This window comes from Haliotis asinina, chromosome 16 (genome assembly GCF_037392515.1).
Source record: "Haliotis asinina isolate JCU_RB_2024 chromosome 16, JCU_Hal_asi_v2, whole genome shotgun sequence".
NCBI classification, from domain to species: domain Eukaryota; kingdom Metazoa; phylum Mollusca; class Gastropoda; order Lepetellida; family Haliotidae; genus Haliotis; species Haliotis asinina.
Genome location: NC_090295.1, coordinates 5053045 through 5077825, shown reverse-complemented (window position 1 = coordinate 5077825; position 24781 = coordinate 5053045). Strand labels below are relative to the sequence as shown.

Here is a 24781-nt window from a genome sequence, read left to right as displayed (position 1 = left end):
TCTTATAGCATATGTGTATCATGTATATATTTATGCTGTGTTTGTATTCCATGTACAATGGGTATGTGCATTTCATGTTTATATTACGTGTATTCTGTTTATCACAAATCTCAAAAAAAATACACAGATTAAATCACCATTGTCTGATGTTTTGCACTGGCACCCAAATTAGTTTTAGGAAACCCAGACATGTAAATGGTGTGCCTAAAAACAACGTTCTATACCCTTGTGATTGCATGTGTCAGATATTTGTGTGTGTGGTGTGTACATGAGTACAATTTACAGAATACAACAGTGAGTGGCTGACACGACATGGCATGGCTGCAGGTAAACAAGCAGGAGATAACAATGTTAGTCAATATACATTTTGAATTGAGGTTCTGTATCATAACACTTGTATTGACTTACTGTCATAATAATAGTCAGACAACAACTGCAACATTTTAGGAGTGACATATGGCATATCTAATCAGGTGATGTACGTCAGTTCACTGGCAGCTCCGTTAAGTGTTTCAGTAGCACTAATGTTTTTGTCATGATTGTGGTTTTATCATCAATTACGGTAAATTGGCACAGTGTGGCCATCAGCCTGTATACACATGACTGATCTTGATAGTTGAATTAATGTACTCAACATAACAGATTCAAAATGTAATGTCCGATATACCTGAATATGTTGTAAAGGCAATATGTAAAAACAACATTAACTTTGTACTTTGGTACAGATTAGTTACCATGGTTTCAGTGATGTCTTTTCACTGTTCTGAACAATTATCTGTGTGTATGAAGCTCTTATTCCCAGAGACAAATGTAGCCTTGAAGATGGATGTGCATTGTACATTATAAAATATGGTGCTTGTAGTGTATTTTTGATAGGACAGATGTTTACGACAAACTATATTTTTAAATGTCACGATTATTGTGTTTTTGAAAAAACAAAACAAGACTGGCCCCAAGAGATGTGCTATGTATATTCACTTTTATCAGGGTGTATTCTGTGTACTTATGTGTGTACCTTGTGTGTATTGTACTCTGTATCTTGTATGTATTGTACTCTGTGTGTATCTTGTGTGTATTGCATTCTATGTGTATTTTGTGTGTATTATGTATATATTGTATAGTCAACTTACAGTCTAAATAAACCTAGGCACAGTATTATTCGTAACCCTGCTATACTGAGTCTAAAAAACCCTAGTAGAAAGTCAGGTCAGTTAACCTTGAGTGACCTATGACAGTCCAATCAGATGCGAGACAGAAGAATGGACTTAACAAATCAGACAACAGCTACTGTTTAGGGTTCAGTGGGACTTACAAAATTCCCCAGTCACTGACATTGATCTCTCTACAAATGTAAAGCCGCATAAACCACAGATATTTGACCTGTAGTATATATGCTTAGGGCTTTCTGATCACATTAGTTACCATTAGCTAATATTTCTTCAAGCTGTCATCCTTGAATATTGATGAAAACACTATCTTTTACAACTCACTGTTGTCCCTTGTGCATCATTCAGAAGTGATCATGTGTAGAATAGCGTTCAGAATCGTTCAGGTACAAACTTTTCGAGGTAAAAGTTCAAAAGGTATCAACTTCTGTGATTTGGTAAGTTCTCATTGGTCAGTTCAATAGTTTGCTGACATAACCTTCTACTGGGCTTTGTTAAACTCAGTGTAGCAGTTTAATGAATAGTACCAAGCCTAAGTTTACACAGACTGCATATGATTCTGTCTAAACTGTCTATTCCAAATGACCAAGCTGTACCATTTCATTATTGGGTTATGTCGATCACAATGTGCGTTCCTTCTGCCTTCAGCTGTATGGGAGATACACAAGAGAACTCGGTTCATTTGCCAAATTCACAGCAAAGAGGTTGAAGAAAGAAGCGAAGTTACAAAGAGAGGAAGAAAAACCACCCTCAGGAATATGGATTTACTTGAGTAAGATGTACAATGTTGTGAACAGTTGAATCAACTTGAATGTAAGATACACAATGTTTTAACATGCTAAAGATCAAGCTGTAGTTTCTGTTGTTATACAGTGTTGTTAAAAGTGGACTAAGAACACATGCAACATTACTAACAGTTGCATGTAATCTATACTGTGTTGTTAAAAGTTGAATTATCTTGTACAATGTTGTGAACAGTTGAATGTAAGATTATATAAATAGAATTTTCATATGTTTAAGATATTCATCTCATTCTGTAGTTGCTGAGTACCATGACATGTTTGCCCAAACTAGGAGTACATGTAGAAAATATTCCTCTTTCTATATGCTGCCTACTGTTCACCTTTCAGGACGTTGTTCTGTTGTAAAAGACTTCATATTCAAAAAGATAGGCGAGGACTGGCTGTTCTTGGCCCTACTTGGTGTTCTCATGGCGTTCCTCAGTTTCTCTATGGATTACGTCATAGAAAAGTGCCAAGAAGGTGTGTATGGCCTCATTTTGACTGTAAATACAGTTTGATGTATGTTAAATGCTTCATGAGAATGCAAATGATGGACACTACTTATGGTATGCTACAGTAATAATGACTGTGCTGTCCAAGTCTGTTTTGAAATATGTAAACATTATGTTCAGAGCTTCCCATGATGTTTGGAGCCTCCCCGGATGTTTGGAGCCTCCCATGGTGTTTGGAGCCTCCCATGATGTTTGGAGCCTCCCATGATGTTTGGAGCCCCCATGATCTTTGGAGCCTCTCGTGACCTTTGGAGCCTCCCCTGATGTTTGGAGCCTCCCATGATGATTTGAGCCTCCCATGATCTTTGGAGCCTCCCATGATGATTGGAGCCTCCCCCTGATGTATGGAGCCTCCTATGATCTTTGGAGCCTCCCATGATGTTTGGAGCTTCCCATGATGATTGGAGCCTCCCATGATGTTTGGAGTCTCCCATGATCTTTGGAACCTCCCATGATGATTGGGCTTCCCATGATGTTTGTTCTGTGTATGTTTCAGCCAAGTTCTGGCTGTACAAGGAGCTGGAGTTTTCCATCGCACTGCAGTACTTCGCCTGGATCTCCTACTCTGTGCTTTTTATTTTATTTGCCACTGGCTTCACACACCTTGTCTCACCACAAGCTGTGGGTAAGGAAATCCTTTACTATCTGTTTTCAACATATCACTGTAATATGAGATTGCAAAACAGAGATAGGTATATCCAGTCCAGCGTGTTTTGGTGGTTTATGTGTGACCACCTTGTGTTGTCCTGGTTTTCATTCTTCCATAACAACTTTTTTGCACCTGTTAAAGATGTTTTCATAATGGGATGGCTTGTGTTCTGTGTTGTGTGAAATGATGCATTTGTTGTGAATGTGTTGTTTTCTTGTTAAAGGACTGATACTTTTGTATTTGAAATGCATTGATTTGTTTTCTTGTGAAATGCCTTGTTTCATGTTTGTGAAATTCTTTGTTCTGTTTTGTGTAAAATGCCGTGTCCCCTGCTGCAACTGTGTATTCAGCAGTGTCCAACTTATTGTTAACAGGATATCTCATGAACTCTCATAACATCAAGAAACATGTTATAACTGAAATGTGTAAATGGTACATAAACATATTTAAACCAATACTTTAAAAGCTAAAATCGATGCACTTTGAATGTATCAATAACTTTATCGTCTTAGAAAAAGTATCAATGCATTCATGTTTCATAGCAACCCGTCTTTGTTTTGTGAGTGCCTTGCTGTGTGTAGACGTGAAATGTCTTGATATGCTATTTGTTTTAAAACTGTATTTTCTGGCTGCAGGCTCTGGTATTCCTGAGATGAAGACTATATTGAGAGGAGTGGTACTTAAAGAATACCTCACATTTCGAACACTGATTGCCAAAGTTATAGGCCTGTGTTCATCTCTTGGCAGTACTCTGCCACTGGGGAAGGAGGTGAGTATATTGGAGACGATCTGTAGGTTAAAGTTTGCATGCAATGCAAAACACAACTTTGCAGATTCTGATACATTTTGATATGGACTTGCAGTTACAAATGATCAAAAATGCCAATTCATCTTATAAAGCTGAAAAATATGCACTAACACTAATAGTTGCATAGATTTATACTCCTGCTGTTGTTCACTGGATTGTCTGGTCCAGACTTGATTATTTACAGACCACTGCTATATAGCTGAAATATTGCTGAGTGTGGCATAAAACTAAACTCACTCACTCACTGATGTTGCTGAAATAGTAAGACCTCACTCGCTCGCTCATTTATGCATGCACAAGAATGAAAAACTTTCAGATATATTCATCATTTGAACTGCTCAGGTAAAGACAGATATCCTTGCTCTGAAAAAAACTCAAGGTTATCAAGTCAGACTACCATCTCCCATGTGACATGAAGTATCACAGAGAGACCAGAACATGACTCTGTGTCCTTATTAGAAAAGACATCATCCAAAGCTGGTTGGTTTCAGACTGCTGTGTGAGACAGCTACCACCAAGTCCTCCACACTGATGTGGAGTGATACAAGGCGCATAAAATCTAAGCTGTGATATCAAATCTGGCTACATGGAACTCAGAATCAATGTTAAATATTTGACAAAGTATCCACCCCACGGTTATTAATTAAAAGATGATAAATGTCTGTCTGTTTCAGGGTCCCTTCGTACACATAGCCAGTATCGTGGCCACTCTGCTCAGTAAAATGATTCTCTCCTTCCGAGGGATATTTGAGGTAATTGGAACGTGGATATTGGAACAAGGAATGATAAACTGGCAAATACAGATTATGTTGGATTACGTTATAAATCTTTCTGCTGCACTTTGTGTTTATGAATGAATAAAGATTCACAATATTTTGTGATTATATGAATTCATTTTGAGCTTTTAAGATATAGATGATACAGTGGAAACTGTCAAAACCGGCATCTGTTCAATCCGATTTTCAACACTGGCATAAAATCTTAGGCCCATTTGTGGCTTGTACATTTATCATTAGCTCTACAATCCAGCACATTGTCTAAACCGGATTATGTATTCAGTCCCAATGAGTGTTGGTTTAGACCATAATGTAATGTTTTCTGTGGAGAGATTTAACTTTGTGTTGACAGTGTCAACTTCTTGCTCAGGTTGATGTAGGTATTTTGTGTTTGACTACTAAGACAGAAGGAGATGACGTGCTCCTTGAGTGTCTGTGCTTGCAGTGTTCATGTATGTTCATATGTGCAGAATGAATCTCGGCGGTCAGAGATGTTGGCAGCTGCGTGTGCAGTTGGTGTGGCAGGAACCTTCGCTGCTCCCATCGGAGGTAAGTTTTATGAAGTGAGTTGAAGTAAAGATGGAGCTGACGCACAGACAGTGACATTGCTCAGCGAGCCTGTGGTTTACCCTTAACCAGCACCATGTGTGGTAGACCATTAGACTCATCGACTCATCGACTCATCACAGCTTTCTGAAGCCAAGCCACCTATGAACATTTTGGTTAGGATTGATCTTAAGCAACCTATGGCAGTCGTAGGACAACTAACAGGATCGGATGGTCAGGCTTGCTGACTTTTTGACATGTCATCTTTACTACTTGCATACATTGATGCTCATGTAGTTGATCACTAGATTGTCTGATCCAGACTTGATTTTTTTACAGTCACCATACAGTTGGAATATTGCTGACTGCATCTCAAAACGAAACTCACTGACAGGCTGAGTTGAATTTCTAACAGTGTCATACAGACTTTAGTTGAATCAATATTTATAAAATTGCTGTTTCTTAAACAATAGATACTTTAATATTAATTTCAGCATTGTTACAAGAAATTGAGTGCTGAATTGTCTGAGACTTATTGAGTTATTTTCGACCATGCTGATTTGCCTGCCTCAAAATCCTAGACTAATCCCCGAGACATTTGTTGATAAGTACTCTCTTAAGATATTCCTTTTGACATTACACATCAAGAGTACATTTTAGAACTGTTTTGACAGGTGTGCTGTTCAGTATTGAAGTAACAGCCACCTACTTCGCTGTGAGGAACTACTGGCGAGGATTCTTCTCAGCTGTGTGTGGAGCTCTGGTGTTCCGACTGCTAGCTCTGTGGTTCAAAGATGAAGGTGAGGGATATATCTACATGGTTACAACTGACACTATACTCTATGAAACCCTTCTGACCCCTTCTCTTCCCCTCCCTCTCTTGACTTTCAAATCAACTAAATGTAATGCCCTCTTTTAATCAACTTAACATGAAATACAGTCTTAATCAACAAAATCTGTAATCCTGTTTAAACATTATGTGAAATATACTTAGAAACAATGAAGTTTAAACTTTTTATCATGTAAATGTTAAGTGTCTATTTCTGTTTCTACTTGATGAACACTATTTTTGTTGTAAATCTATCACTTGGAGAGCACTGCTCATTACCAACCTGTCACTAGAGCCTAAAACTGAAGCTCTAATTTCTATTGATCATGCAGTTGAACTAAGCACAGAATCTCTTTCATCATGTGCGACGGTGGGGTAGCCTAGTGATTGAAGGGTTGCTCGTCATGCCGGAGACCCGGGTTTGATTCCCCACATAGGTACAATGTGTGAAGCCCAATTTCTGGTGTCCCTCACAATGATATTGTTGGTATATTTCTAGAAGCAGCGTAAACCTAAACTCACTCTCTCACTCAATTTCATCATGAAACTGCAACTTTTGCCATTTCTGCGAAGCAGTTGTATTCGTGCAATCAGACACTGTGTCCAAGAACATCAGTTCTTACCTTCAGAACACTCTCTAGGTCTCATACACTATCTCAGCTTTGTCCTCCTTCATCAGTGTAAGGATGGAATCCCTCAGGTACAGATTGTCCTGCAGTTGTTTCGTTTGATATCATTTATTGGATAATCTTTAAACGTTTACTAAAAAGATTTATTTTTTACCTTTCAGAAACAATTACTGCTGTTTTTAGGACTAGTTTACGTACAGAATTTCCCTTTGATGCTTTGGAGTTGATTGCTTTTGCTGCTATAGGGTAGGTAGCCATCATGGTGGACGCATTTCACATTGTTTACACAGGTCACTTGATGTCAGTCTACAAGACAAGTACACAGAATGTCCATTTCTCCGGTTATTAATTCATTAACAAACTCATAGATTACAGAATGGAATCGCAGAATTGTGAAACAAACTAACACTGTGTATGTAGACCATATTTAATTGGGACCATTTTCAAATGTTGGTTATAAGGTCACCTGAAGCGTATCGTTATATATCATGGAGTTTGAGCATGGACAGTATGTATTTTGTTTGTTGTTTAATGCCACACTCAGCAATATTCCAGCCATATAGCAATCCAGTGGTCAGTAGCATGAGCATATATCCACAGAACTGAGACATCAAGTGTCATCCATGTCAGCAACCCATTCTGATTAGTCGCCTCTAATGACAGGCATTGTTGTAATAAACCAGTTCTTACCTGGATCCTCATATTCTTCGTCTTTATTTCAGGATTGCCTGTGGCTTTGGAGGCGCATTGTTTATTTTAATGCACAGAAAGATAATCTTATTGATGAGAAGACATAAGAGAATATCTTTATTTTTACAGAAAAAGTAAGTGGTTGTCAGTGTTTGTGTTGAGACATTACTAGAAGTACTATTTCTCTTTTGATTTGAATTGTAGTATTGTCATTATTTTTAGCGGAAACTTGAAATGTTGCATTTCTGCATAATGTGTCTTGGTACACCAGTGTCTGTGCAGCACATGTTTTGGAACACCTGTGTGAGTGCATCACATGTACTAGGACACCTATGTCTGTTCATCACATGTTTTGGAACACCTGTGTCTTTGCATCACATTATAGGACACCTGCATCTGCATCATGTGTTGTGGGATGCCTGTGTCTGCTGCACGTGTTCTGAGACACCTGTCTGTGCATCATGTGTTCAGGGACACCTGTCTGTGGATCCTGTGTTCTGGACACCTGTGTCTGCCTTGAGAGATGAAGCTTGTTGCTTCAATCACTTGTACAAGCAGCCACACATGCATATATGTCATCACATGTGAGAACTATTCTTAAGTGAGATGTTAGACACAATTTCACCTTACCTCTATTGTAGCTAATACACAGCTCCAGGCCAGCAAGTCGAACCATTGTAAATGTCATGTTACACATGTCCAGATCAAATATTGATCTTTTTACATTTTACTTCCCTTGAGGCTGTGTGTTATTTATACAGCTGTTGTCATGGTTACGAACAGCTGTCATTGTACTGAGTGATGAAGTAGATACAGCCAGGGGCACTTGGACACTTTGCGGCAGGGAGGGCATGAATGATAACATGTTCACACTCAAGGTTCTATATGAAACCTACCGATTTGGCTACATGATTAAAAGGCCCTATGGTCGTGTCAGTTTTTCTGTGTTGTGTCTGTAGTGGTGACTCATCTGTTGTTGTCATTTGTTGACATCTGTAAACAGTTAATAGTTCACATATGTGGTCCACAATGTGGGGATTGGCTTTCTTTGTAGCACTCAAGTTTGCATGTGATTTAAGTTAACATTAATGTTTACTTCCCAAAATCATTATGTCAACAGGACATCGAATCAAACTTGTTTGACATGTTTCTATTCAGTCTGTTGCTTCAGCTCAAGTCAAATCACAAAGACTAACCTTGATTTTGACCATTAATTGAATCCACCTTTGTGGGATGTGACATGGCCATGTAGCATGTGATGATGATGATGATGATGATGAGTGTCATTTCTAGATTTTTCGGCATCATCCTCAGTTGTTAATATCTTTCACCAGTTGAGATTCAAAGCTCAAAATGAAGTACTGGTACTTGATTTTTTAAGCTCTCTGAGTGCTAAGATGGTCGTAAGTGCCATACACTGTAATTTAATTTTTTTCTGGTGCCTTATTGTCCACCAAAAATAGAATTTTTTACGATAGAATCCAATCTTGGTGTGTATGTCGTGTCAAGGGGTATTTTTTGTGTGCCATGACACCTGATTCCTTTATCCACAGTCGATTTATCTACCCGGGGCTGGTGGCTCTGGTGATCTCATCTCTGACATTCCCTCCTGGACTCGGCCAGTTCTTCGCTGGACACGTGAGTACTTGCCATTCATGAAATACCTGATTGTCTTCATTTCATAAGTTCAGTGTGGCGTTTTTCTTTGTGATAATCGTTTTTTGAGTGTAACAAGATAACACTGATAACACTTTCAAAGCCTGTTGCAGTGTTCCTGGGCTGTATAATATATATATGCCAATCAAAGTGTGTAAAATTCCTCAAGTGAACATACAGAACATGTGGATCAATTGTCTTGTGCTTCAAATGTTCCAGTTTGAAGTGTACATATTACTAAGATCCATAGATTTCAGTGTTGTCACAACCCCTAGTGTACAGTACACAACCCTGTGCACACAAAAGAACCCTCGAATCCATTAGTAAATTACCAGATGGTGGCAACATGTATACATGCAAACATGTGCAGAAACTTGGACAAGGTACTGTTACTATGTGTTCCAGTCCACCCAGCTGTGAATGAGTACCTTGTAAGGATGGGAAAGCCAAATTTACTCATTGCGCCTAGTAAGAGAAAGAGTTGTATGCTCCCCAGGGAGTTGAGATTGAAAATATGATGTGCTGTTGTGATGGACATCCAACGATCAAAGGAAATCAAAGTGTCTTAGGCAGTTGAACTGGATATCGGCATTGTGCAAATGTTAGTATAATATTAATATGATTTAATACTATCTTGGTCCAGCAAACTCGTCTGTGTTCATGTAAAAATATATCTGCTGATTGAGATTACCTGTCTTGGTTAATATGTGCTTATATCTACCGAGCAGCTGACAAATCGTCAAGCCATCAATGAGCTGTTTAGCAACATCACCTGGACAACAGGGCAGGCCGAGGACTTGGACGATGAAGCCATTCTGCAGCACTGGCGCCATCCACAGACCAACATATACGTCACTCTGGTGCTCTTCATCATCATGACAGTGAGTACGGACATCACCATGTAAAGCATGACACCTCAGTAGGGAAGTGAAATGTCATGACTGAAGATCCACGGAATATTGTGGTGCCAGGAATGATTCACTTGGATCAGAGCCAGTCATATGTTACAAGTCTCACTTCCCCAAACGGTTCATGAATATCCCTGTGGAAATGTCGTGGTCAACCAGTTATTTTATGAGAGAACAGGCATCTGGTGGTCAGACACTGACTTGGCTCATTATATGTCATTGTGACCCACCCATGGACTGTTGTTCATGCTTTCAGCCACTGAGTTTCCTGTTTCAGACTTGAATCACCATTAAATATTGATAACTATTCTACCTCACTGATAAAGCTGCTACATCTGTGATAAAGCTGATTGATATCAATCAGATGTTCTGCTGTTTTCTAGGATCTCTTTATATCCTCAGCTACCATTTCCATGATTGAATTGTATTTCATCTTGAAGACACAAGCCAGGGCCCTTTTTCACAAATCAATGGTAGCGATACGACTGTCATGAGTTAATGTCTCGGTATAGGAAGTATAACAGCGGCAGCGCTACGATACATTATGATTACGCCAGACCTTGGTGTAACATTGCTAAACCTGTCCTGATCTGCTTTCAGTTCCAGATGGGTGTGTTTTCAAACACCCTCCCCATTCCTGCAGGAATATTTGTGCCAGTCTTCACTGTAGGTAAGTGAAAAATGTGTCACACAAAGACATAATCATTCCTCTAAGACTGACACATGCTTTCAGAATTTGCCTTGACTCCTCTCTTAGGTCAAAGAGAGAGTGCAATGACTGTGTTCAGTATTTGCTTGCATTGGTAACTTTCACTGTGTTTGATAATCTGAGCGGTAATATCTTTGTGTTTGTCTTATGATATCTCTATGTATTTTCTGGATTTTATCTCCACTTTCTGTGATCTAGGTGCTGCATTTGGTCGTCTGGTAGGTGAAAGCATGGCTGCCTGGTTTCCAGGAGGTATCAAGTCAGGAGATGTGCTGAGGAAAATAGTACCTGGAGGTTACGCTGTTGTAGGTAGGTAAATAGTACCCGAAGGTTACACTGTTCAAGGTAGGTATATAGTACCTGGAGGTTACGCTGTTTTAGGTAGGTAAATAGTACCCGAAGGTTACGCTGTTTTAGGTAGGTAAATAGTACCTGGAGGTTACACTGTTGTAGGTAGGTAAATAGTACCCGAAGGTTACACTGTTCAAGGTAGGTAAATAGTACCTGGAGGTTACACTGTTTTAGGTAGGTAAATAGTACCTGGAGGTTACACTGTTTTAGGTAGGTAAATAGTACCCAGAGGTGACGTTGCTGTATCTTGGTAAGTAGTACCTGGAGGTTACACTCATGTTGGTAGGTAAATAGTACCCGGAGGTTACACTGTTGTAGGTAGGTAAATAGTACCTGGAGGTTACGCTGTTTCAGGTAGGTAAATTGTACCTGGAGGTTAGGCTGTTGCAGGTAGGTAAATAGTAACCAGAGGTGACGTTGTATCTTGTTAAATAGTACCCACGGGTTATGTTGATGTATCTAGGTAAATAGTACCTGGAGGTTATGTTGTATTTAGGTAAATAGTACCCGGAGGTTACGTTGTAGGTAGGTACATAGTATGCTGTTGTTGGTAGGGAGAGAGAGAGAGAGAGAGAGAGAGGGAGGCTGTTGATAACACTGATACATCAACTGACCAATCGTAGACGCATGATTGCCAACAGTCATTTGGTTCATCAACAAACAGGGATAGACCAACTTAAGCTGTACTTGTTCGTCATTTACTTCCAGATGGGATTTCATAAGTATGGGAACTGTGCAGTATGTAATGCAAGATAGGAAAATTAACAAACATCATACTGTGGTCATGTAATATTTGTTTGACATTACTTATGGAACTTGCCATAAACTTTGATCACATATTTTCAGTTCTTTTCATTTTCACAATTCATTTGTTTCAGGGGCCGCATCGCTGTCGGGCAGTGTGACCCGGACAATCTCTACAGCTGTGATAGTGTTTGAGCTGACCGGACAGATCAGCCACGTCCTGCCTGCAGTGGTGAGTGTCGTAATTCCATGCTTGTTGTAAGAGGAGACTAATGGGATAGGGTGGTCAGGTTCACTGACTTACTTGATTCATGTCATTGTGTCCCAATTATGTAGATTGATGCTCATGCTGTTGATCACTGGATTATCTGGTCCAGTCACTGCCATATAGCTGCAGTATAGCACTGTGTGGGATAAACTTACACTCGCTCACTCTGAAGCACACGTAGTAGTGATGTCATTTAATTGTGTTGTCATGGTAACCAGCCCCGTACAATTTCATTGTAGAGATATTTGTTGTTGGTTTGGTCAATTTAGGATGATAAATGTTACCCTGATCACAGCAGATGAAATGTTCCACCATGACATGTGACTTTTCTGTGATCAAACTCATCAGGACATACTGTGAATAAAACTCATTACCAACTCAAATATTTGAAAATGGTTGTAATGTCCCCAATAAGAAATTCACAATTCTTATTACAATACCTGGAAGTCTTTAGTATCCCCCCAAAAAATGTAGAGCAACTTGTGAAAGCGCTGTACGTATTATGGCTATTTGTTCCTAATGGAGATGGGTTCAGCCCTGTAGACTTCCGCCAGCTGTGTTGAAGAATCTGTAACCCTGTGTGTTGTCGTTTAGTTGTCAGTGCTGATAGCCAATGCTGTGGCCAACCTATTTGAGCCGTCCTTCTACGACAGCATCATCCGACTGAAGAGACTGCCGTACCTGCCAGACATCGTGTCCAGCAAGTCAAGGTATGGAGGAATATCCATGACTTTTCCACATGGACACATTGAGGCTTCCTGGTTGGGTAACATCTTCAGATCCTCAAACAAATCTTTAGTGTCTGTGGTTGTTTCATGTTCACAGGGGCGGTGGGGTAGCCTAGTGGTTAAAGCGTTCGTTCGCTCGCCACGCCAAAGACCCGGGTTCAATTCCCCGCATGAGTACAATATGTGAACCCCATTTTCTGGTGTCCCCCACCGTGATATTGCTGGAATATTGCTAAAAAGCGGTGTAAAACTGTACTCACTCACTAACTCACTCATGTTCACAGACAACATTGTCACGAATCTGATGAGTATTTTGTGGTCAACATTGCTGATATTATGTTGCTTTGATTATGCACAGTTCAATACTGAGGTTTATAATTAACAGGAGTTGGCTAGTCTGTGACTCATGTAAGTCTGTAAAGACTTGTAATCTTTCCTTGTAAGCTCAGGGCCATTTGGTTCCAAAAACTGTGGTTTAAGGCTAGTAAGATGAAAGGTAAGATTCCCAAAGTCTGCTAAAGTAAGAGAACACTCTCTGCTCATAACCTTTGTGAATGCATGGATCTTGCCACATTTTTGCCTCACCCATATTTTAATATTTCCATCAGTGGTGATACATCTCACAGTAAATGTCCTCTTAAAACAAACTTCTCCAATTATCAGTAGTTGCTTATCTCTGCACAGATGAAGCAAATGTAATGAAGTATCCCAGTCATCTGAGGTAGGCAATTAGCTGTCAAGAGTTGCACCGCTTGAGCATGCCAGGAACCTATGATTGTGTGTTTGAATCCTGGTTTGCCCAAAATGTTTCTGACTGAACCTACCCATGGTGGTGGACTTAACCAAGTTGGATAAATCAGAGACCTGCATCAGACTTAACTCTTGCATAAAGCTGACCCACCATGATATTATGGCACGCTCCCACATCCTGCATCTCTTTTCAGCACCTGGAATGTGTTTGTGGAAGACTTTATGGTCAAGGACATTAGCTACATTGCCTTCAACTCCACCTATGGTGATCTCCATCGACTTATGTCAACCACATTCTTCAGGTGCTACCCACTTGTAGATTCCGCAGGTGAGTTGAGTATCTTTTCGACAACAGAACCTTCAGATACTCCCCCAATGAGTTATGTAACTCCTCTAACAGAGACCGGGTGTTTCACAAACCTGCCAGAGACTCACCATATATATCACCTCATGCTCAGCTTATGTACCTACTCTTTGACAAACCCTTACCATTTAATGTACATACCACCTCCACAACAGACCCTTCACAGACTCACCATTTAAGCTTATATGACTACTGTATGATAGACCCTTCACAGACTCACCATTGAAGTTATATTCCTTGTCTATGACAAATCCTTCAGAGACCCCATTTAAGTTATATTCCTCGTCTACAACAGACCCTTCACAGACTCGCCATTAGAGTTATATTCCTTGTCTACCACCATCCTTTCAGAGACTCACCATTTAAGTTATATTCCTCGTCTACTACAAATCCTTCAGAGACTCACCATTTTAGTTATATCCCTCCTCTACAACAGACCCTTCACAGACTCACCAAATGTCAAGTTGTACCCCTACTCTACCTAAATATTAGAAAGTAGTTATGCTGTAATTATGCTCCAAGTACCTAACCTCTCCCCCTCCTCCTCCTCCAGACTCCATGGTGCTCCTTGGCTCAATACAGCGCTATGAGCTTGAGCGGATGCTATTACTCCACCTCAGCTACGACCAGACGTACACTACCGACCCTTTGGACGACCTGGAGTCTGGCCGCTCCACACCTTCAATGGCCTCCCTGGCAGTCGTACCAGATGCAGACCTCCCACCTCGACCTCGGTTTGTAGTGACCAAGGTGGATGACCCTCCACCAGTGCCTCCATCAAACGGAAACGACATCCAGATGAACATGCTGAAAGTGGTGAGTAGTTGGCACTCCTTTGCTTGGTGATGTATGTTGGGTTAATGTTGAACATCTCCCAAGGCTAGAAGGACTTGTGATGTTTTTAGTGGATCATGTTATCAGAGTTAGAGGCCTACCATGTGCACAGTTAGTTGTAGAAACCTGCTTTCAATCTCCACTACAATGGAAGCTGTCAAAACCAGCATCTGTCCAATCCGGCAAGTTGTCAACTCCAGCATATAATCTCAGTCTAACCTGTGGTTTGTGGGGGGAGTCATTCACATTGTACATGCTTTTCTGTAAATCATCATCAACCACCCTAGCTTTCTTGTATGATAATTATAGTGCAAGACCCATGTCTTGGGATTTGGCCCTGATTAGAGCAGGATTTGTGATGCAAGAATCACGTTTAAAGTTGTACACATAACTTCATACAACGAATAATAGATCTGTCATCTTGACATCCCAATCTGTCAAATATACCTTCTAATGTACTTCAGTCATAATTGTTTACCTATTCAATCATTTATCACTAGAACTGCTGTGGTATTTTCCTTGTCAGCCTTCCAACGACTCCCTCAACGTGAACAGCGCTGACAACTATAACACCTACCAAGGTCCTCTCCGCTCCATTCTGAAGAAGTCATCCTCGTCTCAAGAATTACCGCGGAGAGCCAGCACGGGGGATCTCAAAGGTGAGATTGTCTTGCCTTGTTTCCACTCTCCATTACAATGGGATTTCACAGAACAGAACTTGACCTCTGCATGTAGCTGTTTGACTGTCAACCGTTTGTACATTTCAGGTGATGTTAACAAATTTTACAGAAAACTTGCCAATCAAAGAAAAGAAAGTATTGTTGAAGACAGACCGTTTACAATACAAGTAAGTAAAAAGTAGAATTTGTTTAATAACATTATGTACATCATGATGACGGGGACTAGAGAGTTCACATGACAGACATCCACAGATCCAGTACAAGGGCGTAATACATGCCCACTTCATCATGGGTTGTAATGATCTTAGATATCAAACTTCATACCACCTTAACACACATCCCTTCACCTAGTGTATGAAGTGACTGACGGGATCGGGTGGTCAGGCTTGCTGACTTAGTTGACACATGTCATTGGTTCCTAATTGTGCAGATTGATGCTCATGCTGTTGATCACTGGATTGTCTGGGCCAGACTCAATTATTTACAGACTACCGCCATATAGCTGGAATATTGCTGAGTGCGGTATGAAACTTAACTCGCATACTTCACCTTGGGTGGAGAGGTAGCCTACTGGTTAAAATATTCGCTCAGCATGCTGAAGACCCAAGTTCATTTAACCACATGGTTACAATGGGTGGAGCCCAATGCTAGTGTCCCACAAAGTGATATTGCTAAAAGTGACAAAAAGTCAAACTCACTCGTTTCACTCTACAACAGTTGATGCAAACAACCACCAAACTGTTGGTGGAACATTAAGGATTAATTAGTCCTATGACGGTTTGTCAGAGTTGCCTCCCTTAGCTGCCTGGATCTCCCGAATTTGAATTGTAATCTCAAGTTCTTTCTCGTTACAATGTGCTCTGTAGATCACTGTGAACCTGTTGATTTGTTGTCTGCACATCAGCAGGAAACAGTTTCTGTGAAGAACAACTATACCTTTGTGTCTGAATGATTTGAATTTATTTACAGAAAGGCAGTCTTCACAGCCTATGCAAGAAGGTCAAGCTGGTAAGTAGGACTTGGTGGTTTTACATGTTGATAAAGGCTGCCATGATCCTCCTTCTTCCATGCTACAAACTTATGTTTTGACTTGACCAAGCTGTTTAGTTAGCAAAACATTAGTGAACTATGACTGTTACAATGTGGACTGGATTCACAGCATTAATGTTAGTGTCTTATGTTTTTGATAATCCATTCTCATCACTAGTTGTTGCTTGCTAGTACTTGATATTGTAACGTCAGTTTGGGATCAAACAGTTGACATGCTGCCTGCTTGTTAATGATATTTTTGACCTCAGTTTTTGATAATACATTCTTACCACCATTTGCTGCTAGCTAGTTGTAGTCATCATTCATCCTACAGTTGAGATGTAATGTTTTTAACCTTGTGTTTGATAATCCAGATGCTTGTACACCCTACTGCATGCTTTTGTGGTTGTATTTTGTTTTGTTTTTTATTCACCTTTAGCCCCCAGAGCCAATGAAGGTGAAAAACCTGCCCCAAGAAGAGGTGAGATTATTCTACAGCAAGGATGACCTCCGTCTGCTTGTCTAAGAGACGTCAGTACTAGTTTAGGGGCTGAAGAATGAAAGTCTATAGATTACAGTCCTACCAGTGTTTACCATAAAGAGTTCTTGAAGTCTCACACTTACAACAGATCGTAAATTCCTCCGAATGTCATTAAGCGATGCACATAAATGAAAAATGTTCGTCAACGGCTATAACATTGGGTACAAGACATTTCAGAGTATATTCCTACCACTGAAGGAAAGCTTGGGTGCAGATAGAATTGCTTACTGAAATAGACAGTCTGTACACTACTGTGAGCGTCAATGATGCAGCAGACATACTTTGTTGGAGAGTCACAACAGATTGCAGTGTTTGTCAGACGTTATTTTCGGAAGATCATTTTTTAAAACTAGACATGATGTTTAATGACCATATATCGACATGTAGCATGTCCATGTAGGACAAGTTGTTCATCCTTGGAACTAGAATGATTTGAAGAGATTGTGGCCTTGATACTAAAACAGTATTAATGTTTCTATCCAGTATGATGATCACGTTATCGACAAGGTATTTTGAACTATGATCTGTGTGAAGCAGTGTTTTAGTCTCTATCATCACATCTCTCAGGCACTGGGGTAGCCCTCTGGTCAAAGCACTGCTTGGCACACCTAAGGTCTGAGTTTCATTCCTCATGTGGGTACATTGTGTGAAGCCCATATTTGATGGTTCAGTGCATGCTCAAATTTGTATCATGCCTACTCAATTGTTCTTCAAGGGTGTGTGTGGTACATTGGGGAAATAACTTGTAATTTGGCTAAGAGTATTTGGTGTTCAGGCTCAAGGACATGGTTGATGGATGACATGTCCCAAGTGCTTGGAAGGATGCTCATTATGTCAATCACTAGGTTGTCTCACCCACATTATAAAGCAACAAACAAAATCTCAGCTATTTCCGAGATATATTGTTTATTTATTTGCAGCAAGAGGCATGGGAACAGTCACAGTTACTTCAAGGCATACAGTGGGAAGGTGTACAAATAGACCCCGCCCCCTTCCAGCTGGTTGAGAGGACCTCCCTGCATAAGGTAAGAGAAGTACTTCAAGGCAAGGCATACAGTTAGAGGGTGTACAAATAGACCCTGCCCCCTTCCAGCTGGTAGAGAGGACCTCCCTGCATAAGGTAAGAGAAGTACTTCAAGGCAAGGCATACAGTTAGAGGGTGTACAGATAGACCCAGCCCCCTTCCAGCTTGTTGAGAGGACCTCCCCGCACAAGGTAAGAGAAGTACTTCAAGGCAAGGCATACAGTGGGAGGGTGTACAAATAGACCCCGCCCTCTTCCAGCTGGTTGAGAAGACCTCCCTGCATAAGGTAAGAGACGTACTTCAAGGCAAGGCATACAGTGGGAGGGTGTACAAATAGACCCCACCCCCTTCCAGCTGGTTGAGAGGACTTCCCTGCATACGGTAAGAGAAATACTTCATGGTAAGGAATACAGTGGGAGGGTGTACAGATAGTCCCCGCCCCCTTCCAGCTGGTAGAGAGGACCTCCCTGCATAAGGCATACAAATGGAACCAGCCCTCTTTTAGCTGGTAGAAATGTATCTCTTTGAACTCTAAGGCTTTACAACTGTAAGTTTCAAGCCATACCATCTAACATCCTGTGTTTCAGGTGCACTCCCTGTTTTCTCTGCTGGGACTGAACCATGCATATGTGACCAACACCGGCAAGCTGGTTGGTGTGGTCGGACTCAAACAGGTGAGATTAACTGGAGACTTTGATGTCATCACAGCCATTAGAGAAAACATTGTCATACAGTGCAGTAGTGAAAATGTCATTTTGATGTCTGCAGAGCTTGGGTGAGAGATGAGAAGGCTTGGCGGTGAGCTGAAGGGATTGTCGTTTCTTGACTCACACAGAACTTCAACCTCCAGTTTTTAACTTGGAATGTCCTACTACTTTGAGATGCACCCCAGCATGGTGATAAAAATTTGGCTGACACCTTGTAGAACATGCAGGACTATCCAGCATGCTCTTGTAACCAGGACAACCAGCTGTACTCCATGAACCGGTTTTGGTTTCTATTTGTGGAGTATGGATACTGTTTAGGTCCCAGATACTTACCTGTACTGTAATTCTGTCACAGGTTCATTTTAGTAAAGTGAACGATACCTTGGAGACTCGTCTGTAGTACTCTTGCTGACGAACAGCTTAGTTAATGATGATGAAAACTTGTTGGTAACACTGCAAGCTGTATTCTCTAGCATCAGATACTAACTTCTGTCTGTCAGTTGTTTGAGTGTCGTCATTTGAGGACATAGTGTCAGCAGTGTATGTATTTGTTGTTGTAGTTGCGAGTTGCGGTCCAAGGCCACCTGGATGCCCAGGCTGAGAACAAGGATGCAGAGCAGAGTGATGAGGAGCTTGATGACCCAGCTGAGCTGGAGGTGGAACATCCAGGTCCTGAAGAACCCTACACTCTGGTCACTAACGAGCAGGACAGTATCGAGAAGACAGTGTAGGGAGCTGGTTGGGGCATGTACACAGTGATTACTTGTGATAGGGATCGGACCTGATGGGGCTGCTGCTGCTGCAGCTTGGCCAGAATCTGCCTACTGTGTCAATCTCATCATACTTAATCCATTAACATCTGAAGACACTACTTAATGTTCTACAAAAGTTGTTTGTCTTTCAAAGGTAGAAACTGACACTGGACAGGTGAAAAGTATTTGAAAACAAAGTCATCATGACTTTTGTGTTGGAAGAAGCTGCTGAAACAAGTCTTCAAGGTCCATCTTGTCCAGTATTTACTTTTGGGACCAAAATGTCTGACCTGACACACAAATGGATAGTTTAACCATGGTCTCACTGTGCCTCAAAGCCAGAAGCTCGCAATATTGGTGAGTTTGTGCAGCTTTGCATACATTGCAAATGTATGTAGACATGTGACAATAGTTGTCTTGGTTAGTGATGTCTCTGATTATGATCACCTCATAGGCTCAAGTCGACGTTCTACAGACTGTAACTGATGGATGCCATGTCGCTGCACGCCATGCAATGGGACAAGGCCACAGTGACTGTTTCTCAGCTTCACAACACAGAGCTGTGTCACTCACTGCCATGATCACCGTAGCAATTATGATACTGCAAGGTATTCATATATTTTTGGAAGTCATTTTGAGAGTGGTTTAATCACAAATAGATGGGTGTTTTTTATTCAATTATAGTCAAGCAGTCATGGTCTTTGAAAAGTGTCTTTGGGAGTTTGAAATGGTCCTAGTGTCATTGGGACTGTGTGTCTCTGTGATTCAGTGTATTCAAATTGCAGGTGTAGTATTTGCTGCAGTTAGCTGCCGTCTCTCTCCAAGGCCTGGCAAACATAACCAGGCCATTTCTTTCCTGCACAATCAAAATGGAGGCAGTGTACATTATGCAGCAGTATGGAGTGATGTCAAATTACAGTAAGGAGTATGTTTTTGTCAAATGTCAGAATGGATGACAAGGAAGCTATTTTGTAGCCTACAATGTGCCATGGACTGAAACTGTACTTAAGATGCCCTCATTTTTGAAGAAAAAGAAAGGCACAGATTATAAAATATCTTCATCAATGAGATTTTCTTTCCCTGTGAATCATGATTAGTTAACAGTGTTAGCTCACACAGCAGTGTGCCATCTACATTGCCTTGTGGAGGTGCTGAAATATTCTGTAACTCTGGGATACAAAGGAAATCAATCTAGTCATACTTTGATCGTGAATTGTTTATCAATATATACCATTCAAGATAAGTTAAGGAACAAGCAGTGGTAATCATTGCAACACAACCGTCCAGTTGTGGATGCTCCTGAACTTGTTTTGAGTAATATGTTGTAGGACGTTAAGCATGTACATGTATGTAAATACTGTTGAATTTTGAATGCAGAATCTCCTTGTATCGAGTAATAATGTGTATAAACAATCATGCTTATGGAAATATATTGCTTTGTACATATACATATGTATATATACACTGCTTTAGGATATGCTTACAACATCTTCAAGAAGTGATAGATGAAGCACAGAACTGAATCATGTTGAACAGGGATCTGTTTCATCTGCAAGCCTGAGATTTCAATACTTTATGATGACAATGAATGTTTGTTGATTATTCATGCATGAAGTAATAACATCAGATGGGAAGGAAATCACATTCAAAACAGCCAGGGCCACAAATGGTTGTGCTGAAGGTCACCCAAATCAGTATGCACATTACATTGTTTATGTTTATCACTCACTCACTCACAGCACAATGTATCAATGCATTTGTAATTGATATGACCTTTTTAAGTCAATTATGTGTCTTTAATCTCACATTCTGAGAAGCTGTTGAGATTTCATTCGAACACCTGTCCTTGATCATGTGACCATGTTGAATTAATTATAGTCACATGTGGGTTGGGGAAATAAAACTGTCGTGCCAACATCTGTCTAATGCTGCAGGCAGCCAGGAATTAGGGTGTGGAAAATTCAGTTGATTTAGTTCAGTTAATTTAGCAATTCAGTGTCAGTCACATTTCTTTTCATGTATCTTTTATATCTTTCATAGTCGGCTGATTCCAACTGGTCACAACATGTCATAATGAACGAATTATAAACTATATGTCACAGTGCTGAATCAGCATTTTGTTTTCAGAGACTTCTAAGTTGTGTAACCATCTCCAGATAACCATGAAAACTTGTTATTCAACTTGTCCCGGTAAATTAGACACAAGAACTGGTTTGTTAATCAAGAAAAGAGTACATTCCAGTAAGAATGTTAGTGTGGAAATTAATGGGCTTTACTTTAAATGTCAAGTCAGAGTTTCAACATTTGCAAATCTCTTACTATGTTAGAATGTACAATCAACGATAACTTACAACGAATCCCAAGGAAATGTCCACTGGAAAATACATTTTCCACTTAGCAATGTGTCATGTCTACCATATTACAAGATGCTGCTTGTTCTTTATGTGTCAGTCACAGGACAAAGTATACCTAGCTCATTTACAACTGTTTTCTATCAATTTTGATTTTAGGTGACAGACTTAAGTCACTGCAAGATATGTTTGTTGTGGCAGCCTAACATGAGTAGTACAAAACCACATATCCTGCAACTGACGTTGGTTAGGTCATAGACAGACGTGCTGTAACCAAGAAAATCAGACTACATCATCTTGTTTTGTTCATTTCATTGTACACTTTCATCATCATCCAGTCGTTTTGGCAATATGGGGGAAATTGTATTTTGTATTAAACTTTATCAAGCCTTATTTTACAATACAAAGGTAGTCATCACAATGTGTGTAATTGTCAAGTCATGTATTTGTTATCTGGTTTTATAAAAGGAGTATGTTGTTTTAGCTTGTATTCATTGGGGCATTTCCTCATCATTACTGAATACTTCACCAGTCAACATTTTTAAATATTGAGAAAAAGAATAATTTTTGTTGAGTTCTGCCACTTATGGATTTGTGTCAGTTCTGCTGAGATTTGTTGAAGGTGAGGGTTACTTGCTTAGTATTGCTTTAGGAGATACTTTCCTTTCGTCAGAGTCAGTCAGATGCATAATCAGAGATTTATTAATGATGAAACTGCACTGTCTGAATGCAACATCAGAATAGTTTAAAAACTTAAGAAGCATGAATATATTGTCCACACCTTATTCTGAAAGCAAAACTTTTCGTGACAAAAGACATGCATGGTTAAAGTTTTGGATGTGTTGAACAATATGTTTAAGTCTTTACATTGATAAGGTCAGTCAGTTGAATTCAGGTCCACACTTCGCTAGGAAAAAGTGGTCTGTAAATAACAATGAAATGTTTTTAAAAAAAGAGAAAAAGAAACTACATTAGCATATATTCAGATAAACCCACCAACCCATACATATGTATGCCCCGTAGAATGAAAAACTATTCTGAAGAAAGAAAACATCTGAAAGATTTGCATGATCATTTTGGACATTTCAAACTTATTTCTTTCGGGAAGGAATTGTGGCTACATTTGTCAAGTCGTAGACATGCAAAAACAATTTCTTATTTTTGGTACATCAGGGAGGAAACATGAATTTGTCGGCCATGTTGTTTCTTTCATAATCTCTCCTCAAACCAGATGTCTTCAAGTATCTATGCAACGCTTAGTACAGGTGCTATCAGGTCAGTTTCCATGGAAACACTAATAATGTGACCATGTTTGTTAGACCAAGTTATACATTCCTGTCAGTTGTTTCTTGGGTGTTAATTTATTTCTTGCTCATGTAGTTTGTACATTTTAACACTATTTTGTATGATTTATTGTTGTGTATTTTTAAGAAAATACTTTGTAATATTTACAACAGTTGTGTGAACTGTGTGTTCAGGTGTATTAAGGCTGCATAAAAAACTTAAATGTTTCTCTGGCACATTTTTTTCAAAAGTGACAAGGGCGGTAGGACTTTAACTTTATGTACACAAAAAGGTGAAGAGGGAGGAACACGTTTTTTTTATCTCAGAAATACAGCTTGGAAAGTTTATGAGCAATTGTTAATGAGTTGTAGATTCAGTCACACTCGTTCTTACAGACGCTCATTCTCATAATATACAAATGGATGACTGGGACACAGCAAAGGCAAAATTATTTCTTTATAATGGCAATAGAATTGTTACAGGCACAAACAAAAGTGACACGCCCATGCCCGAGAAGCATTTCATGTTTTTATTTAGCCTAATGTTTCTTCAGTGCAGAATGTTTCTTAAGGTCAGACAGAATGAATGTGAACAAAACAAGTGTATATGTTTACCTGGGCTGGGGCTGGTACAGATTTTCTAGACAGGTACCCCACCCCTCTTACCCTACCTAGATGCCCATCATGTTCATTCTTGACATCAAATTTGTAAGAAATGGCAATATGTTCTTCAGTTTGGGTGCTATTATATCGAGTTTTTCAATATGTCAGCTATGCATCTTCTTCAAAACAAGTGACTGTAAATTATGCCTAATTCTTCAAAGACAATGGAGCCTATTATCAGGAAAGAATAACATTTTACATTGTTCAGTCTATTAGTCACATGATAATAGCCAGGACTGGTACCCGGGTCCAACTGATTACCCACCTGTCCTGGGTACCCGGGTTACCCACCCCAGCCCTAGTCTTTACATGTTATATCATAGTGTAAAAGACCTCAGGCCTTCCACAAAACAATATCATCTGTTGTGTATAAGGTTTGTTAGGGAAATAGTTTCTTACATTTCTTGACTCTTTTTGAAGTGATGGCATCAAGGGAGATAAGCAATACTGGTCTATGGTGTGTGGTAATGGACTACAGGGCCAGAGAGGTAAGAGTCTCACAGCTACCACAAAGGGCTATGTTAATGAGATTGTATTTATGTATAAAGGGGAAGCATTTGGACAAGGATTTACATTATGAGATTGGGATATGCTTATGAATGTACAGAATGAAGCTATTTTGCACATATAACTGAAATCTTTGTAATGATTATTTGTTGTAGAATACTCATTGTTTACATATCATTGACCCAAGGGAGTGAACTCTGTCAGGACGCACTCAACACTTACACAGAAACCTTTATATTAAAGATATTTTCATTAGCCTTAGTGTTTGTTGTTTAAAAGAGTGTTGAGTGGAGTGAGCGAGCGAGTTTAGTTTTACACCGCACTCAGCAATAATCCAGCTATATGGCGGTGGTCTGTAAATGATTGAGTCTGGACCAGACAATCCAGTGATCAACAGCAGGAGCATCAATCTGTGCAATTGGAAACCAATGAAGTGTCAACCAAGTCAGCGAGTCTGACCACCTGGGCCCGATTTCTCGAAAGAAACTTCAGTTTTATCTCAAACCTCAAACTGAGTTTGACAATTTGAAACAGCTGAATTTTTA

The 24781-nt window shown here is 39.9% G+C and overlaps 1 protein-coding gene across 1 annotated transcript in view; it reads left to right on the top strand.

Moving 5' to 3' along the window:
* LOC137268028 (chloride channel protein 2-like) overlaps positions 1 to 22749 on the top strand; it is a 43920-nt gene extending 21171 nt beyond the window's left edge. Inside the window, exons 3-26 of the mRNA XM_067802526.1 lie at positions 1815 to 1938; positions 2297 to 2428; positions 2957 to 3085; positions 3745 to 3878; positions 4592 to 4669; positions 5164 to 5242; positions 5914 to 6039; positions 6859 to 6943; positions 7420 to 7521; positions 8941 to 9025; positions 9772 to 9924; positions 10552 to 10621; positions 10859 to 10969; positions 11890 to 11987; positions 12618 to 12733; positions 13696 to 13829; positions 14419 to 14681; positions 15226 to 15358; positions 15467 to 15546; positions 16349 to 16387; positions 16848 to 16889; positions 17870 to 17974; positions 18561 to 18647; positions 19241 to 22749. Coding sequence (XP_067658627.1) covers positions 1815 to 1938; positions 2297 to 2428; positions 2957 to 3085; positions 3745 to 3878; positions 4592 to 4669; positions 5164 to 5242; positions 5914 to 6039; positions 6859 to 6943; positions 7420 to 7521; positions 8941 to 9025; positions 9772 to 9924; positions 10552 to 10621; positions 10859 to 10969; positions 11890 to 11987; positions 12618 to 12733; positions 13696 to 13829; positions 14419 to 14681; positions 15226 to 15358; positions 15467 to 15546; positions 16349 to 16387; positions 16848 to 16889; positions 17870 to 17974; positions 18561 to 18647; positions 19241 to 19411 — 2676 coding nt within the window. The 3' untranslated portion in view covers positions 19412 to 22749. The remainder of the gene's footprint in view (positions 1 to 1814; positions 1939 to 2296; positions 2429 to 2956; positions 3086 to 3744; positions 3879 to 4591; positions 4670 to 5163; positions 5243 to 5913; positions 6040 to 6858; positions 6944 to 7419; positions 7522 to 8940; positions 9026 to 9771; positions 9925 to 10551; positions 10622 to 10858; positions 10970 to 11889; positions 11988 to 12617; positions 12734 to 13695; positions 13830 to 14418; positions 14682 to 15225; positions 15359 to 15466; positions 15547 to 16348; positions 16388 to 16847; positions 16890 to 17869; positions 17975 to 18560; positions 18648 to 19240) is intronic.
* The last annotated feature ends 2032 nt before the right edge of the window (positions 22750 to 24781 follow it).